The 22,390-nt window shown below is 36.9% G+C and overlaps 3 protein-coding genes across 3 annotated transcripts; 2 read left to right on the forward strand and 1 right to left on the reverse strand.

The window, feature by feature from the left end:
- Positions 1 to 236: 236 nt before the first annotated feature.
- Positions 237 to 15,164, reverse strand: Mettl3 (methyltransferase like 3). Its single transcript, XM_089736123.1, has 13 exons — positions 14,662 to 15,164; positions 14,210 to 14,396; positions 13,681 to 13,811; positions 13,332 to 13,423; positions 12,570 to 12,696; positions 12,277 to 12,472; positions 11,578 to 11,660; positions 6,401 to 6,505; positions 5,202 to 5,346; positions 4,380 to 4,527; positions 3,103 to 3,214; positions 2,151 to 2,217; positions 237 to 1,621 (listed from the first exon to the last, which is right to left on the reverse strand). The coding sequence occupies exons 1-13, from the start codon at positions 14,843 to 14,845 to the stop codon at positions 1,495 to 1,497; spliced, it is 1,704 nt and encodes a 567-aa protein (XP_089592249.1). The 5' UTR covers positions 14,846 to 15,164; the 3' UTR covers positions 237 to 1,494.
- Positions 15,165 to 16,006: 842 nt separating this feature from the next.
- Positions 16,007 to 18,301, forward strand: LOC114245101 (NADH dehydrogenase [ubiquinone] 1 beta subcomplex subunit 9). The gene is made up of 3 exons (XM_028177111.2): positions 16,007 to 16,124; positions 17,546 to 17,691; positions 18,121 to 18,301. Exons 1-3 carry the CDS (start codon positions 16,030 to 16,032, stop codon positions 18,297 to 18,299), a joined length of 420 nt encoding a protein of 139 aa, XP_028032912.1. The 5' UTR covers positions 16,007 to 16,029; the 3' UTR covers positions 18,300 to 18,301.
- A 734-nt stretch (positions 18,302 to 19,035) lies between these two features.
- Positions 19,036 to 22,309, forward strand: Dpit47 (DNA polymerase interacting tpr containing protein of 47kD). Its single transcript, XM_028177042.2, has 4 exons — positions 19,036 to 19,865; positions 20,233 to 20,423; positions 20,653 to 20,950; positions 21,733 to 22,309. Exons 1-4 carry the CDS (start codon positions 19,713 to 19,715, stop codon positions 22,243 to 22,245), a joined length of 1,155 nt encoding a protein of 384 aa, XP_028032843.2. The 5' UTR covers positions 19,036 to 19,712; the 3' UTR covers positions 22,246 to 22,309.
- Positions 22,310 to 22,390: the final 81 nt, after the last annotated feature.

A 22,390-nucleotide genomic window follows, 5' to 3' on the forward strand; every position in this document is an offset into this window, starting at 1 on the left:
CTTAACACCAGGTGGGCTGTAAGCTCGGCCCCCATCTAAGCAGTAAAAAAAATGTTTTATAATTTATTAACAATTTCATTTCTCTAGCATCCTCATAAGATTTACAGAGCAACGTTTGAAGACGAGTAGGTTTGATATAAATGTATTTTTTACTTTTGCATTTATTTATAATTTATCTTTTAATTTTACTGTCATATTTTTGTAAAATATAAATTTACCATGTTGAATAAAACGAATTTTACAATTGTATATAAGTTTTATTTATTTACAATAATGAAAAAAATGCATAGGTACATACCGTCAATCAAATAAGTTTTTATGTACAAAAATAGTATTTAATGGAACACCTACAATTATAAATACATTAACGTCATTGTTTTTGAAGTCAAGGTCATTCAAACATCCCTTAATGTAATATTAGCGACAGATCAATAAAAATTCGAATATATTGTGTAATACTAAAAATGCATCGTTTATAAGGTTGCTTCATACACGTTTACTTTTGCTCGAAATATTTTAATCCAATAGAAGAAAAAAAAAAAAACCTAATAAAAAGGTCATTTTTTTTTTTTTTAAATTACTTCGAGATACCAGTATGCTTAATGCGAGTTTCTTAACGTTCTCGATAGCGTAAAAGTTAAGCCAATTTTGTATGCAGTTGGAACAGCGCCCCTAGCGGCAAACGTAGCCAAACGTCCAAACTCATTGAGTTAACTTTTACGCTATCGAGAACGTTAAAAAACTCGCACTAAGCACACTGAAACGAGTCGGACTTATTTGACGTAAGAGATTTTGATATCAATACGTGTTTATTTTCATGTAGTTTTCTTATGGTCCTGGCTATAGCACAGACACATATCAGCGTAACCGGGCGAGTAGGTGAGCTCACGGGGCTTAAACCTGACGTTGTTTCTAACAATGTTTCAATGCAGAGTATAAGTGACTTATGAAACAAATTATTATGTCAAACAACGAATGGTCTAATCCTTTAGTACCTAAACAAAAAATTCTATCTATTGAAATTATTAATGGCATGCAACGGACTCAAATTAGCATTTTCTCCTGTGTTACGGGCACCGAAAATACGAGACTACAAAAAGTGCACACAATTCCTGATTAAATAAAAATGATATTATTATGTACAAAATTCAATATATTTTTTAACTCACCAAGAACTGTTTTTTCGGTAGCTTTTCTAATATATTTTTTTCCTGCCTAAGCTGACAGCCTTGAGAGGCTATATCAGCGTAACGTTGCAAATCTGACGTTGTTGCTAACACGAACCCTAGCGAGAGCAGTGCTTCGCAGAATCTACCACCGGATCGGAAACGCGACCCACTGAGAAGATCCGGCGAGAAACTCAGTGGGCTGTGTCTGTGGGTTAATTTAGAACCATGACCGGTGCTTGGGATATTTTCCACTAGTGTACTTAGCGAGCCACAGATGATCTTGATCGAGTTAGTTTTTTAGCAATAAAATAAGAGCGGAGCGATGCTAAGTGAGTCCCGGGTCGGGCGGCGGCGGCGCCATGCAGTTGCCGTCCGGATAACGTTTCTTGAAGGCGACTATCAGGTCCGGATCCACCAGGTTCACGCCGTCCACCTGGTTCCCCAGAGTTATCCTGGAAACGGAGATATAGCTGTAAGGTAGGCAGCGGCTTGGCTCTGCCATTACTGACGACCATGAGCGACGGTGAACACTTACCATCAGGTGGGCCGTATGCTCCTATATCAAGAAAGGCAATAAAAAATAAAAATAAAAACACTCAAGTGTATGAACCGGGATCTTGTTATTGCTTCACGGCAGAAATAGGCAGGGTGGTGATACCTACCCGCGCGGACTCACAAGAGGTCCTAACACCAGTAATTAAGCAAATTATAATTTTTGTGCGTTTGATTTTTATTAGAAGATGTTATTCCTTCACTGTGGAAGTCAATCGTGAACGTTTGTTAAGTATGTATTTCATTAGAAAAATTGGTACCCGCCGGCGGGATTCGAACACCGTTACATCGCTAGATATGAATGCACCGGGCGTCTTATCCTTTAGGCCGCGACGACTTCATCATGAGTTAAGTTACTGCTTCACGGCAGAAATAGGTAGGTTAGTGATACCAACAGTAAATATAGGTTATATATATTCAAGTACATACCAATTCGGCTGAACGTTATGTGGGCGACCGAATAATTCGATCTTCCTTGTACCCGGACTGAGCCTCTCTAAAAACACAAGTCAACAATTAATTAACAATAACGTTTCTATATTATGTGTGAATACAACAATGTTAAGATATATCTTATTTAGGGTACTTAACATAATAATAATAATTATTAATTATTATATTATAAATTATTTATATGTACATAAATGGCCAAAGTACCTACGAGTTTTTACAAAGTACTACGTGTCAATAGATTTTCTTCTTTGTTCAGTAGACAGTGACGAGATTTGGAATTTTAAAAAAAATGCTGCAATGTTACCAGTAACAAAAAGTTACAAAAAAAACAACAACGTAGGATGTGAAATTATTCTCAAACTTAAGACGTCAGTGATTAAGATCAAATTTCGATTATCGGATGAGCACTAGTTAAGATGAAACGGTTAACAATAAAATTAAAGACCAACATGATTAATCATGCAGCCTGGCAATACTGACATGTCTATTAATCGTGCGTGGCCTATGGTCACGATGATTTTTTTTAATTACTAAATTATACAAAACAAGGGCATCCCTATATTTATCATTTATTATTATATTTGATATAAATATATATTTAATTGCGAACTTTTTTTTTTTAAACAATCACGCCACGTTAACTGGTTCCGTGATAAGTTCGTAAAGAACTTGTGTTACAGGTACCAGATAACGGAAATAAATGTAAGATTTTTATTATACACATACATATATTTAATATACATCCATAACCCTGGAAAAGACATTTTTATATTTATCATACAAATATCTTCCCTTGGCGGGATTCGAACCCGCGACTCCCTTGTGTAGTGACCATGTCACTTACCACTACACCAGACGACCGTTTGACTTTTTTTGAATTTTTTTTGAATACTATTTAATTCGTTAGTTACATGAAATAACAACCAACCGATAATGCCGTATATCTCGTCGGGTTTGTGTGAAGTCGCCCTAACTTCGGCTACGATGACGTCACAGTCCAGACCCCGATTCAAATTCTCAGGGCTGCCTTTCATGCCAACCTGAAATAAAAGATAAAAAATAATATAAATAGTTGTATTTATATCGACATTAAATATACTCCATTCAAATAATAGTTGAAGAAGTTTTTTTTTGTTATGATATTTTTTCTATATTTTATTTTATTTTAAACTTTATATGGCTCTCCTGTAAAGATGCAAAAAGTTGTTTAAACCCAATAGCCTTTCACCTCTTGATATAAATTTCAATGACGTAAGTAGACTTTTTGGGCCCTAAAGCGATTTACAATAGGCTAGATGCCCCTCTTTGCCTATTGTACAAACGAACACGGTCTATCGAGTGTTGGACTCGAAGTCGGCTAGTCAGCAGCAGACACCTGAAGGCTGGGTTTTGTCTGGGCTGACTGGGTTAAGTCAATTAAGACTGAAATTGCAATTATTTTTGTCTCGAGTTGTAGCTTATCCACATACAATCCCAATAGTATAATAATACTAGCTTTAGCCCGCGACTCCGTCCGCGTGGAATAGTTACTTTGGCATATTTTTCAATGCAATCGTTTAAAAATCAGAACAAAAAAAGGATTGTGTGGTTTTATGAAACCACGGTAAAAGTGAAACTTCTTTTCACATTATAGACATTTAACTCTGACAAACAACATTTACATTAAACATTGACAAAAACAAACATAATAACGTGGAGAACTGGCACAAATGAGTAATAGTCTATACAATACACCAGCGGTCGGGGAACTTTTTTAATTATTACCTCAAAATATTTTTGTGTAAGTTGATATTACCCCATCGCGAAGAACAAAAAAAAAACCAAATCGCTTCTTTTTAGCATCTTTCATATTATATCCCCCATGATAATTTGAAATCACAACGATTCTAAAGAAGTTTCACTTCAATATATACTTTTACTCACAAGTTTCATTTTTACCCCCCAATATTTCATTTTACCCCATTTGGGGCAATTTACCCCGGTTCCCCGACTGCTGAACTACACGGTCAGCTGCTGCGAACTATAGGCGCCGCCATATTGGCCTCAGCTGCTCTGACGAGCGCCTTTCACTTTATCCCTACTCCGCGGTCGACCGTCACGCGACATGTAACACGCAGAAGAAAAAGTTTCGCTTTAAAATTTAATAAAGTAAAAAAAGTATTTTTTTTCATCCTCTTTATTTATGTGTATTTTAATTTTACTTACAAGACAATGTTCTTTCCCGTGGTTCAGCCAGTGCCCGGTCCGGCCGGTTCTGATGATGCGTTGCAGTTGATTCGTCTTCACCCATATCAGCTCGTCGACGCGCTCGTAGCCCCACAGCTTGAGGCATTCGCGACCCAACTCCATCGCTCTGTGGGTAGGTAATCCATAAATAATACTGGTAGCCCTGACTTTTTGGCGGGAACGCGAGGAGTGAAGTTGGGTGATTTGTTTTATTTCGTCTCTTTAGTGTTTCTTCAGGTTTAAATGCGTAATAACGGTGGTTTATTAACTGTTTAGTTAACAGTTAATAGACCACCAACCACCACCAACATAGTAGTTTAGTTATACACATTCTCTTTTTTCGTCTTACGTATTTTCGGCGGTAAAAAGGTCTCGTGTCACAGACTATCTTCAATTTTTCACTTCTCGTGCGTTCCGGTTTACGCATCATAAAAGGGTGCATTCTTAAACGCCACAGACCTATCGAAATGGTTTAATCTATAGGCCCCGAGTGAGGGTAATGTAACATTTTAGGTTACATTACTCTCATTAATAGGGTAATTTTTACTGGTGATAGAACCACTTGTGAGTCCGCGCGGGTGGGTACCACCATCCTGCCTATTTCTGTCGTGAAGCAGTAATGCGTTTCGGTTTGAAGCGTGGGGCAGCCGTTGTAACTATACTGAGACCTTAGAACTTATATCTCAAGGTGGGTGGCGCATTTACGTCGTAGATGTCTATGGGCTCCAGTGACTACTTAACACCAGGTGGGTTGTGAGCTCGTCCACCCATCTAAGCAATTTAAAAAAAAACATCAGTCACCTGCCCGTGACCCACAAGAATATAAGTCCGCTGTCCTGCAGCTGCGGTATCCCGAGGCACCGCATCTCGTCGTCCGACATGGTGCCGTAGGGCAGCTCCATATGGATATCCCAAGGCGGGTCAGCCATTATCACGGCGAATTTACCTGAAACAATCGAACGTGCTGTATGTTTCAACTTTGTTATACAGGGCGTTCGAAAAGCTGAGGCAAACTGAGACAGACTTATCGTAGCCTGGTGGGTCACGACCCGTATACGAATTCTCAATTATTGTATGGACTTTTTAGCGGGAAGTGAAGGCCGAGGAGTGAAGTTGTGTGATTTGTTTAATTTTCTATATTTAGTGTATCTTCAGGTTTAAATGCGTAAAGAACAGTGGTTTATTAACTGTTTAGTTTAGTGGAAGTGCAAAAATGTGGGAAAATGAAACAAAGCTGCTGAACGTAACTTCTCGGGATCCTCCAAAAAGTCCACTGAAAAAGTCCCAATAAATGATTTTACAAATATTATTATTTCATCCTATATCATCTCATCTCATTTCATTTCATGCCATGTTTCATATTAATCAACTTCATGTCATTTCATAATATCATTTTTCACTCATCATCATCATCATTAAAAAATTTTGCATTAAAATTAAAACAAGACTTGACCTAAAGGTCTTAATTACCAGATCACAAAATCCCTTACAAAAACCATTATTGTTTAATAAATGTCTTACTTTTCAAATTAGAACGCATGACTGCGTCGCAGCCGATACATGCAATATAACCTACACGTCATGTTAGGTCGCAATATTGCCTACTTAAACTCATGTTGGTAATTACATTTTGACTATAAAATATCTCTATAAGCTTCGACGTAGACTTTGACTATTTTTAGCTATCACAATTAAAAAAAACATTGTCTATGAGCGTGCGGCTCCCATGTCTAAAATAATAACAGTATTTGAGCGCTCCCACCTCTAAAATATTAACAGTATTCAATGATGAATCAATATAAGTTTAGGATTTTCTTCGACTTTGGTGACTCGTAGTCATAATACTACTTTTGCTATTCAAATTTGAGCTTTTTTTCGTCTCCAATAAGACATTAATTGTTCTGAGCTTAATTCGTACACGTGATTGCCTGTTGTAATTAGTTTGTAAATTAATATAATTTACTAGATTCTTGACTGACTTAACAATAAAATGGCCTTACCTAAGAACGTCATGTCCAAATATCTAAGGTCGCACTGTATCCACTGCGGAGGCGTCAGAGTCAAAACACCGTCTGTATTCAAGCACTTCGATATCGAACTTGTACCTGTAATTAATACACCCTTTACATTTATTCTTTATTAGCGACCCGCCCTCGCTTCGCTTCGGAAACTGTAATATAATATTGATTTCTTCACTATTTAATGGATGTTATTATACATATAAACCTTCCTCTTCAATCACTCTATTTATTTAAAAAAACCGCATCAAAATCCGTTGCGTAGTTTTAAAGATTTAAGCGTACATAGCGGCACAAGCATATATCCCTATATAGGGACAGAGAAAGCGACTCAACGAGTTCAACCTGAGAGAATTTGCTAACACTAGCCCTAGCAAGAGCGATGTTTCGCAGAATCTACCACCGGATCGGAATCGCGACCCACTGAGAAGATCCGACGAAAAACTCAGTGGGCTGTGTAACTCTGCCATTGCCGGTCCCAAGCCCGGATGAGAAAAGAGGAGGGTTGGCCGTAAACGACGAAACATGCAGGACATCTAAATAGGTCGGCCATAAAACTTGTCAACGCCGAGTAATGGGCGGCGGTCAATTAACCCATCAATGTGGCCATCGGAGGCCATGAGTGACTAAATACCCTCAAAAAAAACCGAGGGCAGGTACATGGGGAACACCTGCTACTACTCTCCCACCTTTTTTTAATGGAATAATGGAAAAAGAAATATGTGATTTGTCATGCGAGCCGGCTAACCCCCGGCGCCATGAGGTACCCGGGCCTTATGGTGTGAAATCTGCTACCGAAGACTGTGCAGGAGTGGGTAACCAGGCTCCCGTACCAGTGAATGCTACTGGAAAACGATATATTCAACAGGCCTTTCATCCTAGTCTGTTCACAAGAACTAGATGCTCGTCACTGGGAAATACTCCCCCGCTAGAAACTACCACAGCATTAGAAGACAGTAGTTCTGATACTTTTGTACCAAAACCACCAGACTGGCAAAGGATCCCTGGAATTAGAAACCAAAAGAGAAAAAGACAAAAACTACAGTCACCCTCACCAGAAAAAATCACAACTAGCAATAGATTTAGCGAATTACCCCTTGATTCCAAAGAACACACGAAGGAGCCAATGGAGAAACGACCTAGTAAGCCACCTCCTATAATATTATATGGAGTAGAAGATGTCAACAAACTCGTGGAATTGTTGGAATCTACAGTAGACAAAGACTGTTTTACATTAAAGATTGTCAATAGAAATCAACTGAGAGTAGTCTGCGTGGACACAGAAATATACAAAAACGTCATCACCTTAGTCCGGAAAAAAGGCCTTATAGGGCATACTTTCAACTTAAAAGACCAACGCTGCTATAGAATAGTCATCAAACACCTGCACCATACAACTCCACACAGTGCAATCAAAGAAGAAATTGAAAAGACGGGAAACAAAGTCCAAGGTGAAATTATAAACTCTAAGTTTGGACCAGACAAAAAACCAACCTCCACTTTCTTTATTAATATCGAACCAGGAGTGAACAACGAAGCAGTGAAAGACATTAAATATATATACCATCAGTCAGTTATAATCGAAGATCCAAAAAAAAGAACCACGTTGCCACAATGTCAAAGGTGCCAGCAATATGGTCACTCTAAAAATTATTGCATGAGACCATACCGATGCGTGAAGTGTGGCCAAGGGCATAAAACCGCGGATTGCCCAAAGAAGGACCGCAATACACCAGCAAAATGCGCCCTTTGCCAAGGCGCACATCCGGCTAATTATAAAGGTTGTGAAGTTTACAAAGAAATTCTAAACAGACGTATGGCTAGGAATCGGACCTCCAGAACTAAAACACAAGTGACAATCAGGACTGTCCCAATAGACATTCGACCACAACCTCTCGAAAAAACACAAGAAAAACTTCTCTACTCGGATGTACTTAAAAAGGAAGAAACCCAGCCAACTACTACAATTAGCGTGAATAACAAATTAGAAGAATTACTCATCAAACAATCGGAGAAATTCGAATTAATCCTACAACAGATGAGCACTCTCATGAGTCTCATAGCTACTCTAGTCGAAAGAATATCAAAATGACCGCACTGAGGGTGGGTACCTGGAATATTAATGGTCTTTCATCGAGCAAGACCGAATTGGAACTGTGGATGAACAATAACCAGCTTGATGTTGTACTTGTCTCTGAAGCTCACTGTACAAGTAAAAGCAAAATTAGCATCAAAGGATGCCACATCTATGTGACTAATCATCCTGATGGAACTGGCCACGCGGGAACAGCCGTTGTGATAAGAAAATCAATTAAACATCAACTGCTGCCAGAATTTAGGACAAACCATATCCAAGCTACCACGGTTGCAGTCGAAACCCGCTGTGGACAATTGAATTTGTCAGCGGTATACTGCCCACCGAGACATACAATTAGCGCAACAAAGTTTACAGATTACTTCGCTACACTGGAGAGGAAATTTGTGGCTGGTGGAGACTGGAACGCCAAAAATACATATTGGGGCTCAAGGCTAACAACAACTAGAGGCAGACAACTAAAGCTAAGTCTCGAAGAAAACGGCCTCAGCACTGTCTCGTCTGGAGAACCAACTTACTGGCCTACGGATACAAATAAAAAACCAGATTTATTAGACTTCTTCATAGTAAAGGGACTCTCGAGAAATTATCTCAAGGCAGAGACTTGTCTAGACAGTAATTCTGACCACACACCTGTTCTCTTAACTATTAGTACGACGATTATTCATTATGACAAGCCTGATACCCTCTACAACAACCGCACTGATTGGGAAGGCTTCAAAGATTATATTGAAAACAATATCGAATTGAAAGTATCGTTGAAGACACCTGATGAAATAGATGAAGCAACTCAATATATTACTAACCTCATCCAAAAGGCTTGCTGGACTAACACACCCATTCCAAGGAAAAATTCTCAAGTGGTTGGAAATGTACCTCTCGAAGTAAAACACAAAATTTTAGAAAAAAGAAAACTGCGTAGAATATGGCATCAAACTAGAAACAAAAGCGACAAGACTGCACTTAACAGAGCTATTAGAGAACTGAAAACCCTAATAGACGATGTGAATAATGCCACGCTACAAAATAATCTGGAAAACCTAACGGCCACAAAATCAACGGACCATTCACTCTGGAAATTTACAAAGGCACTGGTCAGACCAAAACAATACAAATGTCCCATTAAAACTGTTTCTGGATGGGCTAGGACAAGTACAGAGAAAGCGAACATGTTTGGAAAACATCTAGCCAACATCTTCAAGCCGAATGATAGCAATAATGTGGAGTTTGAAAATGAAGTGGAAAGTACACTGCAGCAAGACCTGCAACTCTCCACCCCACCAAGGCCAGTTACGATACAGGAGCTGAAAAGGACCATAATTAAATTACAAAATAAAAAAGCCCCTGGATTCGACCTCATCACCAAAGAAATTGTCACAGAGCTTCCCAAAAAGGCATTGGTCTTCCTGGTGACTCTCTTCAATAGTGTGCTTAGAGTGCAACATTTTCCCAGATTATGGAAAGTATCCATAGTGACAATGGTTCACAAGCCTGGAAAGCCCCCGGAAGAACCCACATCATACAGACCCATAAGCCTGTTGCCTGTGCTGTCCAAGATGTTTGAGAGGATTCTCTTGAGTAGAATATTACCCATACTCAATGAAAACAAAATTGTACCCAGACATCAATTCGGTTTTCGACAACAGCACTCTACCATAGAACAAGTGCATAGGGTCTGTGAAAAAATTCGATCATCCCTTGAAAACAAAGAATACTGCTCTGCCGTGTTTCTGGACATCCAGGCTGCGTTCGATAAGGTGTGGCATAAAGGCCTACTATACAAAATAAAGGCATTCCTACCCCATAGTTATTATCCACTGATGAAATCATACCTGATAGATAGAATTTTCCGGGTGAGAGAAGACGGAGAGCTATCAAATATTCACGATATAATGGCGGGAGTCCCACAGGGTACTGTGCTGGGACCCGTCTTGTACACCATATATACTGCTGACCTTCCTGAAACACAAGGCGTTACCACAGCTACATTTGCGGACGACACAGCACTACTTGCAAGCAGCACGGACCCAGCTGTTGCCTCTGCTACCTTGCAGAACAACCTTGACAAAGTGACTGAATGGCTCCAGAAATGGCGAATAAAGGCTAATACTACAAAATCCGTCCACATAACATTTACGCTTAGGAAAGGAAGCTGCGCATCGGTAAAAATGTGTGATATCACCCTGCCACAATGTGATACAGTCAGATACCTCGGTATGCACCTGGACAAAAGACTGACATGGAAAAAACACATCCAATCAAAACGAGATGAGCTAAACATGCGGTTCAAAAACATTTACTGGCTGATGGCACGTAACTCGAAGCTTTCCACTGACAATAAGCTCCTAATCTACAAAATGATCCTGAAGCCAATATGGACGTATGGATTACAACTGTGGGGAAGTGCATGCGACTCCAGTTTAAATATAATGCAAAGAATGCAGAATGGCATCTTAAGAACCATAGCAAACGTACCATGGTTTGTGACAAACACTGAGATCCATGAAGCCATGAACATGAGAACTGTTAAGGAAGAGATAAGGTTGACAGGGACTAAGTACAGAACTCGGCTGGAAAACCACCCAAATACCCTAGCTAATGCGTTGACAAAAGTCAGTTACATCAAACGACTGAAACGTCATGATATACAGGGAGTTGGTGACAGATGGTGATTGATGAGGAGTCTCCTGGTGAGGAGCCTCTTCGACGCGATGGCACACGCAACGGATCTGCTCATAGTCCAGGACTGATCGCAGATAGGCACATAAAAAAAAAAAAAAAAATAAAAAAAAAAAAAAAAAAAGTGGGCTGTGTTATCCCATAGATTAATTTACTCGTCGAGCCCTTTGCGATGAACTTAACACGTGTTACACGTTATAATATATTGGCTCGGTATATCGAGGTTACAAAATACTTTATCGTATGGAACTTTTATATATGTAACCTTACGTATCTATATTTGTAAATGTCGTTAGCGCGATTCAGATTCGCGACGGACGCGACGGACGGACGCGCATTCATTTGGAACATAAATAAATACTCACAAAAACAATAATATATTTACCATTTTGCACAGACTTCGTCAGCGCCTCCACTGACTTAATGTTCGCATTTGGATCGGTGTTGTCGACTTCGTAATGAACGTACCTGTTTGAGAAACTATTACATTAGAAACTAAAGCAGGCCATATACGTCTGTTACTGGTGGTAGGACCTATTTATTGTGAGTCCGCGCGGGTAGGTACCACCACCCCGCCTATTTCTGCCGTGAAGCAGTAATGCATTTCGGTTTGAAGGGTGGGGCAGCCGTTGTAACTATACCTGAGACTTTAGAACTTATGTCTCGAGGTGGATGGCACATTTACGTTGTAGATGTCTATGGGCTCCAGTAACCATTTAACACCAGGTGGGCTGTGAGCTCGTCCACCCATGTCTATATATATAAAAATGAATTGCTGTTCGTTAGTCTCGCTAAAACTCGAGAACGGCTGGACCGATTTGGCTAATTTTGGTCTTGAATTATTTGTGGAGATCCAGAGAAGGTTTAAAAGGTAGATAAATATGAAAATGTTCGGAATTAAATAAAAATAACAATTTTGTTTTTCCTTTGATGTGTCCCCCGTCGAACGGATTCCTTTTGTTTGTTTTAAGTTAATTTTATACAAAAGCTTAGGTCTTTTGTTTATCGATTGAGGCACTAAGAAGTCTGCCAGGTCAGCTAATAAGCAATGAATAAATAAAAAAGAATTAATTTCCATACGTACTTGCAGCTGTCCATATGAAAGCATGTGTTCAGGAATGAACAGTCACCCAAGGTTTCGTCGGTGTGGCCCTGTATGATCTTTTTGAAATGTAACTTTTTGCAGGTGTTGGTGGTACCGTCTTGTGCACTGTTAGGGCTGATAGCTCTACCACACTCCGCTCTGGTACCGTGGGGACAGAACTCCATTACTTGAGCACCTGATGACGAAATCAAAGGTGTTCTATGTTTTATTTTAAAATTTTCAGGTTTAAAACCTCAAATAGTTTTTAAAATAGAGTAGAAATAAAAACAAACCTCCTTGGCTTTTGAATTTGTCAGCTAAGGACCTCTCTTTAGCTGTGGGCTTGCTCAATAAATCCATTATTTCCTCACCGACTCTCTTCACTGCTTTCTCTCTACTTGAAGGCATCGCTAGAAGGGACTGAAGTAATAATGAAGCTTTTAATTACACACACACGCACACACACACATTATAAATTACAAATATTATTCATTAAATATTATAAATTAATTATTAATATTACACATTATAAAGTTGACTATAGAAAGGGAGACATTAATTTTGAATTAGAACAGCATCATCTCTCTCTTCAGTGTTTCAGTTTAAAGGATTTGACAGTTGTAATATAACACAGACTTCAAGTCTAGCTGAAGGTGTATGATTCCTATAGGTCTTTCCTTTTTTTTCCTACCTAGGCTGATGCCCTTGAGAGGTTATTTCAGCTTAACCCTAACAAGGTGACCTAGCGGGGCTCAAGCCGACGACGTTGCTAACACTAGCCCTAGCAAGAGCAGTGCTTCGCAGAATTTACCACCTGATCGGAAATGCGACCCACTGAGACGATCCGGCGAGAAGCTCAGTGGGCTGTGTCTGTGGGTTAATTTACTCACCGAGCCTTTCATCACAAGCAATGGGTTCAACAAGAACAATGATCTATATATGTCCTGATGGCCATTTAATTTAGTGTACTACCTTTCTCTAACAATATGTATCCTATTTAGTGAAATTGCACTATCAGGTTCAAAACAAGATTTGTGAGTTTATTTTATGGTTACCATAATATCTGTGTCGCTCTTGCCAGACTTCTTTTCCTCGGTGGACATCTTAGGAGCTTTTGTAATTGATGTATCTTCAATGGGACTCTCACCTGTCATACAGAGTTAAACTGCTGTTTAATCATGAATAAACTGAATATAAATTTTACAGCACTTCACAGTATTCACAATTGACTTTCTCACTTTGCTTTCTATAGGTGATCTGTTTGTCTAAAGAATGGTATGTTCATTTTCATCACTTCATTCAACAGTCGTATTGGAATGAGTTCTTTAGACCTATTTGGAAAGGATATCGTCATTATTTGCTTGCAGAGGCAAACCTTTTTGAAGATAAGCATTTGACATTCACCTTTTCTTTTGTTGCTAGTTGCCGTGGTTTCTTCTTCCATCAGAGCTGCAAGAACGGCCGCAAGCCTCCCTGACTCTGCACTCACTACCTCAACGTCAGCATCTGTTGTTACTTCCGTTTTTTCTCTTATACTGTGTAAAAACACAATAATGTAATGTTTGTTTTTGTTATACATTCCATTCATTTTGTTTTTACATGTTCCCAAACCAGTGTTGCACGTCTAAATGGCTATCATTTAAAACCACAACTCTTAAAATGATTAAAACACTAATCTCTCAAATATAATAAAAAAGTAGCTAATCTGTCAATTTTTATCTCTTTTTAATAATATTCTACATCTATTGTAATTAGTTGCTTAAAATTTTACAGTTTATTTTCAAATAATTTATTTTATAACTATAACTTTAGCATCCAATTTGTAGATAAATGTAAATAAAAAATTAAACTGTAATTTGCGAACACTTTGGAAAAGCCTGGAATGACTTATTTTTAAACACAATGTCAATATCCTGATACCTTAAAAACTTACGTGATCAACTTCTGTGTTGCAAACTTCTGTAACAGGTTTGCTACAATCTCCGTGTCCACATCTCCAAGTCCTGGTAGCAGAGCACTGGCAGTAGCAGGTAACTGCAATTGCATGTCTGATAGAACTTGTAATAAACGCACCTCCAATGATGCCGGTGGAACTATTGGTTTTGACTTTTCTTGCAAAGCTGGAATAATAAATCATTTTATTTTATTCTAATAGCATTGGTAGAGACTAGTACTAAAGTTTGTTTTACTCTTTGGTGTATAATTAGGTATATAAGGGACTAAGATACTTTAAACTATAGTTTTTCCACCTGTGTTTCGGCTTAGTCTTTGTATTTGCTTTGCTACTTTCTCTGATACTGTTCAGTACCGATATGAATACTATTTTTAGTGAATCCGATATGCATTTTTAACAGAGTAAAATTTAAATATAGTTTATTTCTTTACCTTCTGATTTTGAAGCCGGGCTACCAAGTGATCGATCTTTATTGGGAGAGGCATCAGATTTCTCGCCACTGACCAAACTAGAGCTCAAGATACTTTGGCGTTCCTTTTTTCGCTTCTCCAACTTTTCTCGGAAACTTTTCCTTTTGCTTTTTACAGCTTGTATTTCCTCCCAAGCGTCCGACATAGTGAATATTTGTTTTTTATTTTACGCCCTAGTAATGTGATTTTCACTAGCTATTTCATGGTTATTGGGTTATTTTTTGTTATTTTTTGAGATAATATTTGCTAATTCGCTTTAATATTTAAAGTAATAATCTTACTTAAACCAAGCAAATCTTAATCGCAGATTAAAAGTTAACTTATAAAAATTCTTGATACATAATGTACATACTTTTGATTCATAAAATTAGGTTTAAGCGAGTTATTAAACTATTTTATCTCACAATTTTATTTGTCAAACTGCAAGTTTGTTAGTTTTTTTACTTTTTTTACGGTAAGTACCATAGACTTGTCAAATGTCAATTGAGCCATTTGAGCTTCTTTTTTTTACAGACTGCGATATTTAGGGCAAGGGCGCAGCGAGGAATCATTTTTATACGTTGGCTCTGGGTCGGAGGTTGCCTGGACTCTGTAACAATTTATAATTATTAACATAGAAGTAGAAACACAATCATAATTTGCATCTGTGCTTGAACTAGGTGATAAAACCTGTATCTTAAGTAAAAATACAATTTTAGTTATTTAAGCATGTTGATTTAATTAATAAATTAAAAATGTATAATTAATAAATGACCGGTGGTATTCCTGTGGCAGTCCCAATAGGCAGACTAGATTATAATAACGATTTCATATACTATATTGTAGTGGAAAAAACTACGTACATTTATATTTTATGGAATGTTAATGATGAACGCAAGCTAGAAAACTATTTAAACTAGTAATTTTTTCTTTTTTTATTGCCCTTGTAGGCAGACGAGCATACGGCCCACCTGATGGTGAGTGGTTATCGTCGCCCATGGACTTCAGCAATGCCAGGGGCAGAGCAAAGCCGCTGCCTACCAAAGCCGCTGCCTACAAGTATCAAACTGCAACTTTGTAATTTCTTACTATTTAGGGTGCTTCAAAATCATGATTTGTAAAAAAACTGCATCTTTGCAACAGCCGTAAATTTCATGAAATGTCAAGTTGAAAATTGCATTTAATCGTTTTAATTTGAAATAGTTCCAAAAAAATTAAGCGATGGCACATTTGACATATAACAATAGGTCTGCATCAAATAATATTGATACACGTCATTTACGTATAAGTAGGTGTCTTATTGTTTGACTTTATAGGTGTATTTGTCGTTCGTTGTCTAATATTACAGAAATGTCTTTTGCTCCTGAACTTAGAAGCCATTCACAAAAAGTATGTAATTTTTACAAACGAGCCATGAGAACTCTTGAAGCTTATCATGTTGCAAGGTAAGCTTCTTCCGCATGTAAAATTTTGTCTTCGGCGTATGTTGTTTTTACGTATCATTATAAAGTAAGTTTTTGGCTTGAAAACGGTATTGATTCAATTTTATTGGTGGGTGGGTTCAGGTGCATCACTTTCATTATTTGAATTTATTTGTGCGACCGCTTGTCGATAACTTTTGTTAAATGAAACTATACGTAATTATTAATTTAAGTTATTGCTATATCATATTATTTGCACCATAATAAATCCAAACCATTTCCATGTCTTCATAATTTGAATGAGTTCCATACTAATGACTCTACGACAATAGGGCTAAGCGCGCACTACGATTAAAATTCGGTGCTAAAAAATATCGCAAATCTGTGAACAATAGAAAAACACTACAATCCGCGCCCTACGAAAATAAATCGTTTGCGATTTAAAATTGCAGATACGAAATCGTATGTATAGTTTGTATCGTATGAAGTGACACCAAATGCCGCGCATTGCGAAAAAATAAAAAAATCTTCAAACTTCGGTTACGTAGAAACAAGTACATAGCTTATAATGGTAACTTTCTTCTGTAAATCCATGTTTCCATGTACACTTATCAACAATATAGATATAAATAACTGCCTCTAAATTATTTTGCCTACTTTGTCGGGGATGGACTTTATCGGAGATGTCACTATCATGACCGCATCTTGTGCAATTGTCGAATATTACCCTCAAACACAGTCTACTGAGTTTCTGGCCGGATCTTCTCAGTGGGTCGCGTTTCCAAGCCGGTGGTAGATTCTGCGAAACACGGCTCTTGCTAGGGTTCGTGTTAGTAGCGTCGTCAGGTTTGAGCCCCGTGAGCTCACCTATTAGTTAAGGTTACGCTGATATAAGCCTCTCAAGGCTCGCAGCTTAGGTAGAAAAAAAAAGTATACATTTACAGCGTTTGAAGGAAAGCACACTACGCAAAATAATTGTATTTAAACCTAATTTAAACCTATTGTTAAATCGAAGTAAGCGGGTCGATCAATTTGTAATGCTCGTATTAGTGATTAATGAAGGAAGGAGGCTATGAACGTCGGATGGTTAATTACGATGTTTGGGATACGAAATTTTATTGACATCGAAAAAAAAAACAGACCTTTTCAAAATTTATTGAGCAAGCATTGCATCTGACTAACTGGCATTGATGTATTAAAAATATACTAGATGATGATGATAAATCGTAGCTAGATCGATTTATCGCCCCCGAAATCCCCTGTGTACTAAATTTTATGAAAATCGTTGGAGCCGTTTCCGAGATTCAGATTATATATATACATATACATATATATATACAAGAATTGCTCGTTTAAAGGTATAAGATTTGAAAGCTAGTACTAATTTTATTTTCGATTGATGTTTTATTATGCGAAATTAATGTCACCTTAATTCTTATTGGTAGATATGTTATACGTTACCATCAAGTTATTTTACGTAACGAATTGGACAAAAATAAGGCAGTTTGCGACCCTAAAGAACATCGTCGATTATTGAGAGTGGCAGAAAACGAATTGTTTATGAGTCAGCATCCTATCCCGGTGGCTAAATGTGCGTATTTTTGTCAAATCTTTTATCATAATTAAGCCCATTTAAATTTGTTTCACTTTTTCTCTGAACAAATGAATGAATCAGCTCATTTGTTAAGAAATGGTCACAGAAAACCATAGATACTATGTTTTGAATATCGTCACACAAACCGCTAGTTTCAAAATTCGATGTTGGTTTTTTATAAAAAATCGGTAATTGTCAGTTGTCCAGATTTAATTGTTGTGTGTATTATGCATAATTCCTATTTGATTATGAACATAGTTTTACGTGAATATCAAAATGCTAGGAGGTAAGAAGAAACGATTTCAGTACTTATTAAGAACATAAATTTAGACCTTAATATTAAGCTTTTGTTTAATGTCAAAAGTGGTACAAATTGACAAGCTTTAAGGTTCTCCTGCTAAATAATTTTAACAATTTCATTACCAGTTGCTAGATCGGTGGGTATTGCCGGCGGTGTAGCCTACGATCGTGTTCAAGTGATACCTGATTGGGTAATGGATTATTGGCATCCTCTAGAAAAGGCACATTATCCTGAATATTTCAAGAGACGCGAGTGTAGGAAATGTGAATACATTAAGAAATGGAATGATGGTGAAATACGTTAGTTGTTTTTGTAAATAAACTGTGTTAGTTTAATAAAAAATATTGTGTTCATTTTAATATTTATTTTGAATATATTACTAAAGTTTTTCAATAGATAATTATTCAAAAAATTATAAATATATGCTAGTGCTATTATGTCATAATACCTATTATAACTATTTGACATTTTCTAGCTGTAAAAGCTGTTGTTATGATGATGCTATTGATATGCAGGATCAAGAATGTGGGGGTGACTATCGAACCTTGTGGAACGTTCACGTTTGTCCCCGTTTGATGTTCTGATATCAAAGCAGACCCCAGCCGCATCCCGGATTCACTCTCGGTTTTAACTAACTAATCCATAGACACAGCCCACTGAGTTTCTCGCCGGATCTTTTTAGTGGGTCGCGATTTCGATCCGGTATTAGATTCTGCGGAGCACTGCTCTTGCTAGAGCGGCAGAGTACACCAGGACGTGAATGGCTTCACTAGATTATAAAAAATGGAAGCTATCGTGATAGGTTTATATCTTGAGTGATGGTGAAAAATTCATAATATAGGTAATATAAACGAGGCCATAAGATTCATTACTATCTACCTATTAATTTAACTTTTAATTATGGTAGGGAGTTTAGAGTAGAGAACCTTAAGTACATGTAGATTTAAAATATTATCGATCACATGTCACTTTTGAAACTGGAATTCATGACTGCTGCGTCAAATTTTACTCATTCCTATTAAGGTTCACGGGGATCCATTGGATGCAGGCAGTGCAGGACCGATCTTTGTAGTGAGGCTTGAAGAGGCCTATGTCCAGCAGTAAACGTCTGTGGGCTGATAGTGTCAGAAAGCATGGTTGTTCCTTGAGTGGGTTTATAATATGGTGATCTACTTACAAAGATAATTTCTATTTTTTTTATCATGTATGCACGGAAAAAACCTCAGTTGGGAATTTTTACGATAATAACTTAACACTTACAAAAAAATACAGGTATTCTTGGCTTTACCATATGGTTCAATATGCAAATATGTCGACTAAGTATAAACGTTAGGTGTTCCACAAAATGCCGAAATACAAATTGAGAACGGTTTCGAAATTATTCATTTTGCCACGAAGCTTTTGTGTTGGAAAACTACGATTTATTGGAAGACAATAATTGGAAACGTCAAGCGTCAACGTTGAATTTTGTCAAATGTCTGAAAGATGGAATAAAATTTAGGTTATTGAGATTTATAAACATTGAAAATTATGTAGTTAAATAATAGGGTTATGTTTATGAAACATTAAAGAGCATGTTCGTTTAATAAAGTAATTTTCAACAAAAAATACATTATTGTCATACAAAATAATGAACAAGTTCAATATTTAGCGAGCAGATTTCTGATATTCATGAGAAAATTTTATTAAACTATTGTATTTAAAAAGCAACTAAATCATGGCCGAGGCTAATAAAAGTGATGTAAAATCCCCAATGACCGAAGAGGAGAGATTAGAGTTGTGCCAGAAGCTAGACAAAGAGCTAGATGACTTTATAGACAGCTTAGAAAAGAGGAGGTATACTGAGGGTTGGCCTGAAGATAGATGGGAGGTAATATGTGTCTATTTTGTTTGCTCTTTTTAAAGTGTTGTTGTTATACAGGAGAACGTGAGTTGTATTGTAATCAAATATATTTTGATTGGGTTAATTGAATTTTATAATACAATAAAATAAACATTAAAATAATTTGCAACGGTATACTAATTGTTACGTTTCTGAGTAATGTATGCTGATTGACGAAAACAAAAAAACTAATTTATATTTCATAACACACTATATGTTTAGGAACTCAAGATATGTTGTTTTTTGATGAAAAAGTTCAACGTATATTATAAAACATGTATTTAAAACATTGAACTTTTAAACAATTATTGTACCAAAAGCCGATTCTAATAGGCTATTTACTCAATTTATTTAGGAGGAAATGGACAAACATCCATTTTTTATGAAGTCAACTCCTGAAAATGGTGAGCTTTCTCCACTGGCAGAGGGTCTCGCAAATCTCAAGTTTGATCCAGAAGAAAACACACCTGTTGAACTAGCTAGTAATTACAAAGAGGATGGAAATTTCAATTTCAAACACAAGAATTATAGACTTGCAATATTAGGGTAAGTTGTAATATATAGATCTCCTTTATGAAACTAATTTAATTCAGAATTACTTAACTGGGATTATTGCATATATGTTTTTTTTGTTTTAATGTGTCTTTATTAAAGCCATGACTTGTTTGGTTAGTTTAATGGAATGTTATTACAGATAAGGGAGTTAATCTCTTGAAATTTAAGATAAAATGTTAAATTTTATATATTTATATTTTAGTTTTGTATTCTACCTTAGGTACACCGAAGGTATAAAACAAAGATGTGATAATGCTGAGATTAATGCCAGTTTGTACAACAACCGTGCTGCTGCCCACTGGCATTTAAAGAACTTCAGATCTGCACTCGGAGACAGTGAAAAAGCGTTATCTTTCAGTCCAAATCATACTAAAGCTAAAATACGAGCTGCTAAGTCAGCATTTCAAATAGCAAAGTACCAGACCTGTATAAAATACTGTGAAGAAATCTTAGAAAATACAAAGGATAAGGAAATTTCTGAACTCCTGAGTAATGCTAAGAAAAAGAAAATAATAATGGTAGTTATTTTACTTTCATTAAAATTTAAAAATATTAATCCTCATTGCTTTTTAAGTTGAACTCTAGTATCAATACAATATTTATTTGCAGTAGAAATAAGCACGAGATGATACCGTTATAATCTCATCAGCTCTTAAGCTTACTGGTGGTAGGACCTCTTGTGAGCCCACACGGGTAGGTACCACCGCTCCGCTTATTTCTGCCTTGAAGCAGTAATGCGTTTCGGTTTGAAGGGTGGGGCAGCCGTTGTGACTATACTCAGACCTTAGAACTTATATCTCAAGGTGTGTGGCGCATTTACGTTGTAGATGTCTATGGGCTCCATTAACCACTTAACACCAGGTGGGCTGTGAGCTCGTCCACGCATCTAAGCAATAAATAAATAAATAAACTTGCAACACATAACCAGTAAAATTTTAATAAAACACTAAATATTTATTAGGCAAACTTCATCAATGGATTAAATTAATGAATTTTTTTAGTGTATAATATGTTCTGTAAATACGCCACGAAACATAGACCATGAATTTACATGTATTTACATCTATGGGATTATAGGGGATAATTATCTTCCTAGCTAATATCATTTAACAACATATTATAGGCATAATTGTAATAAGGTCTATTTTATTTATTTATTAGTCCATTTGACGATGCTCTTACAAAGAATATTCGGTTGGATACCTACATATTGTAATCCTTTTTATCGATGTGTATGTACCGTTTTCATTTAGAATTTTTCAAATTCTTTAACGTATGCTACAATAATATTTTTTTCCAGGAAAGAGATCAAAGGAAACAGGCTCGTAATATACAAAATATTACGGAGCAAAAAGACGCGGTACTCAAAGCCATAATAGAACGAGGAATCAAAATATCCAATTGTGATGACGAAGATGACATTGAACTCTCGAAACTTGAGCCAAGTCTTCCTGGAGCTCACGATGCAATAGTACACGTGGAAGATGGATTACTAAAATGGCCTGTGTTATTTTTATATCCAGAATACCAAATGACTGACTTCGTACGTGGTTGCCCTGAGAATGTGCCGCTTTCTTGTCAGTTGGAGCAGCTATTCCCAGCTCCGTGGGACGAAAAAAATAAATACAGTGTTGCCAGTGTAAATGTTTATTTCGAAGGTTACGATAAAATGCCGCACGTCATTGATCCGTCAAAGAATTTGGGGGATCTGCTAGTAACGAAATATTTCGAATTGAGAGCCGGCACCCCAGCGTTTTTCGTGTTGCCGCGCGGTAGCAAGATCGAAAGTCGATTTTTGGAAAATTATATTTAGTGTTATTTACTATTTTATATTTCATGTTAATTTTATTGCAAATTAATAAACGTTTTTAACAAAATTAAGATTTTTTCGATTTCATCAAATTAAATTAAAAACAAAATATTTATTTAATGTTTAATACTTAACCATTACCATTATG

Source organism: Bombyx mandarina, chromosome 20, assembly GCF_030267445.1.
Source record: "Bombyx mandarina strain Sakado chromosome 20, ASM3026744v2".
NCBI classification, from domain to species: Eukaryota; Metazoa; Arthropoda; class Insecta; order Lepidoptera; family Bombycidae; genus Bombyx; species Bombyx mandarina.

Coding starts and splice junctions, on each gene's coding strand:
- Dpit47 (XM_028177042.2), top strand. CDS start 19,713: ATGGCCGAGGCTAATAAAAGTGATGTAAAATCCCCAATGACCGAAGAG. Junction 19,866..20,232: donor GGCCTGAAGATAGATGGGAG/GTAATATGTGTC, acceptor CAATTTATTTAG/GAGGAAATGGACAAACATCC. Junction 20,951..21,732: donor AGAAAAAGAAAATAATAATG/GTAGTTATTTTA, acceptor ATTTTTTTCCAG/GAAAGAGATCAAAGGAAACA.
- Mettl3 (XM_089736123.1), bottom strand. CDS start 14,845: ATGTCGGACGCTTGGGAGGAAATACAAGCTGTAAAAAGCAAAAGGAAA. Junction 13,812..14,209: donor GCAACACAGAAGTTGATCAC/GTAAGTTTTTAA, acceptor GTTTTTACACAG/TATAAGAGAAAAAACGGAAG. Junction 1,622..2,150: donor CATAACGTTCAGCCGAATTG/GTATGTACTTGA, acceptor CTCCGTTTCCAG/GATAACTCTGGGGAACCAGG.
- LOC114245101 (XM_028177111.2), top strand. CDS start 16,030: ATGTCTTTTGCTCCTGAACTTAGAAGCCATTCACAAAAAGTATGTAAT. Junction 16,125..17,545: donor GAAGCTTATCATGTTGCAAG/GTAAGCTTCTTC, acceptor TCTTATTGGTAG/ATATGTTATACGTTACCATC. Junction 17,692..18,120: donor TCCTATCCCGGTGGCTAAAT/GTGCGTATTTTT, acceptor TTTCATTACCAG/TTGCTAGATCGGTGGGTATT.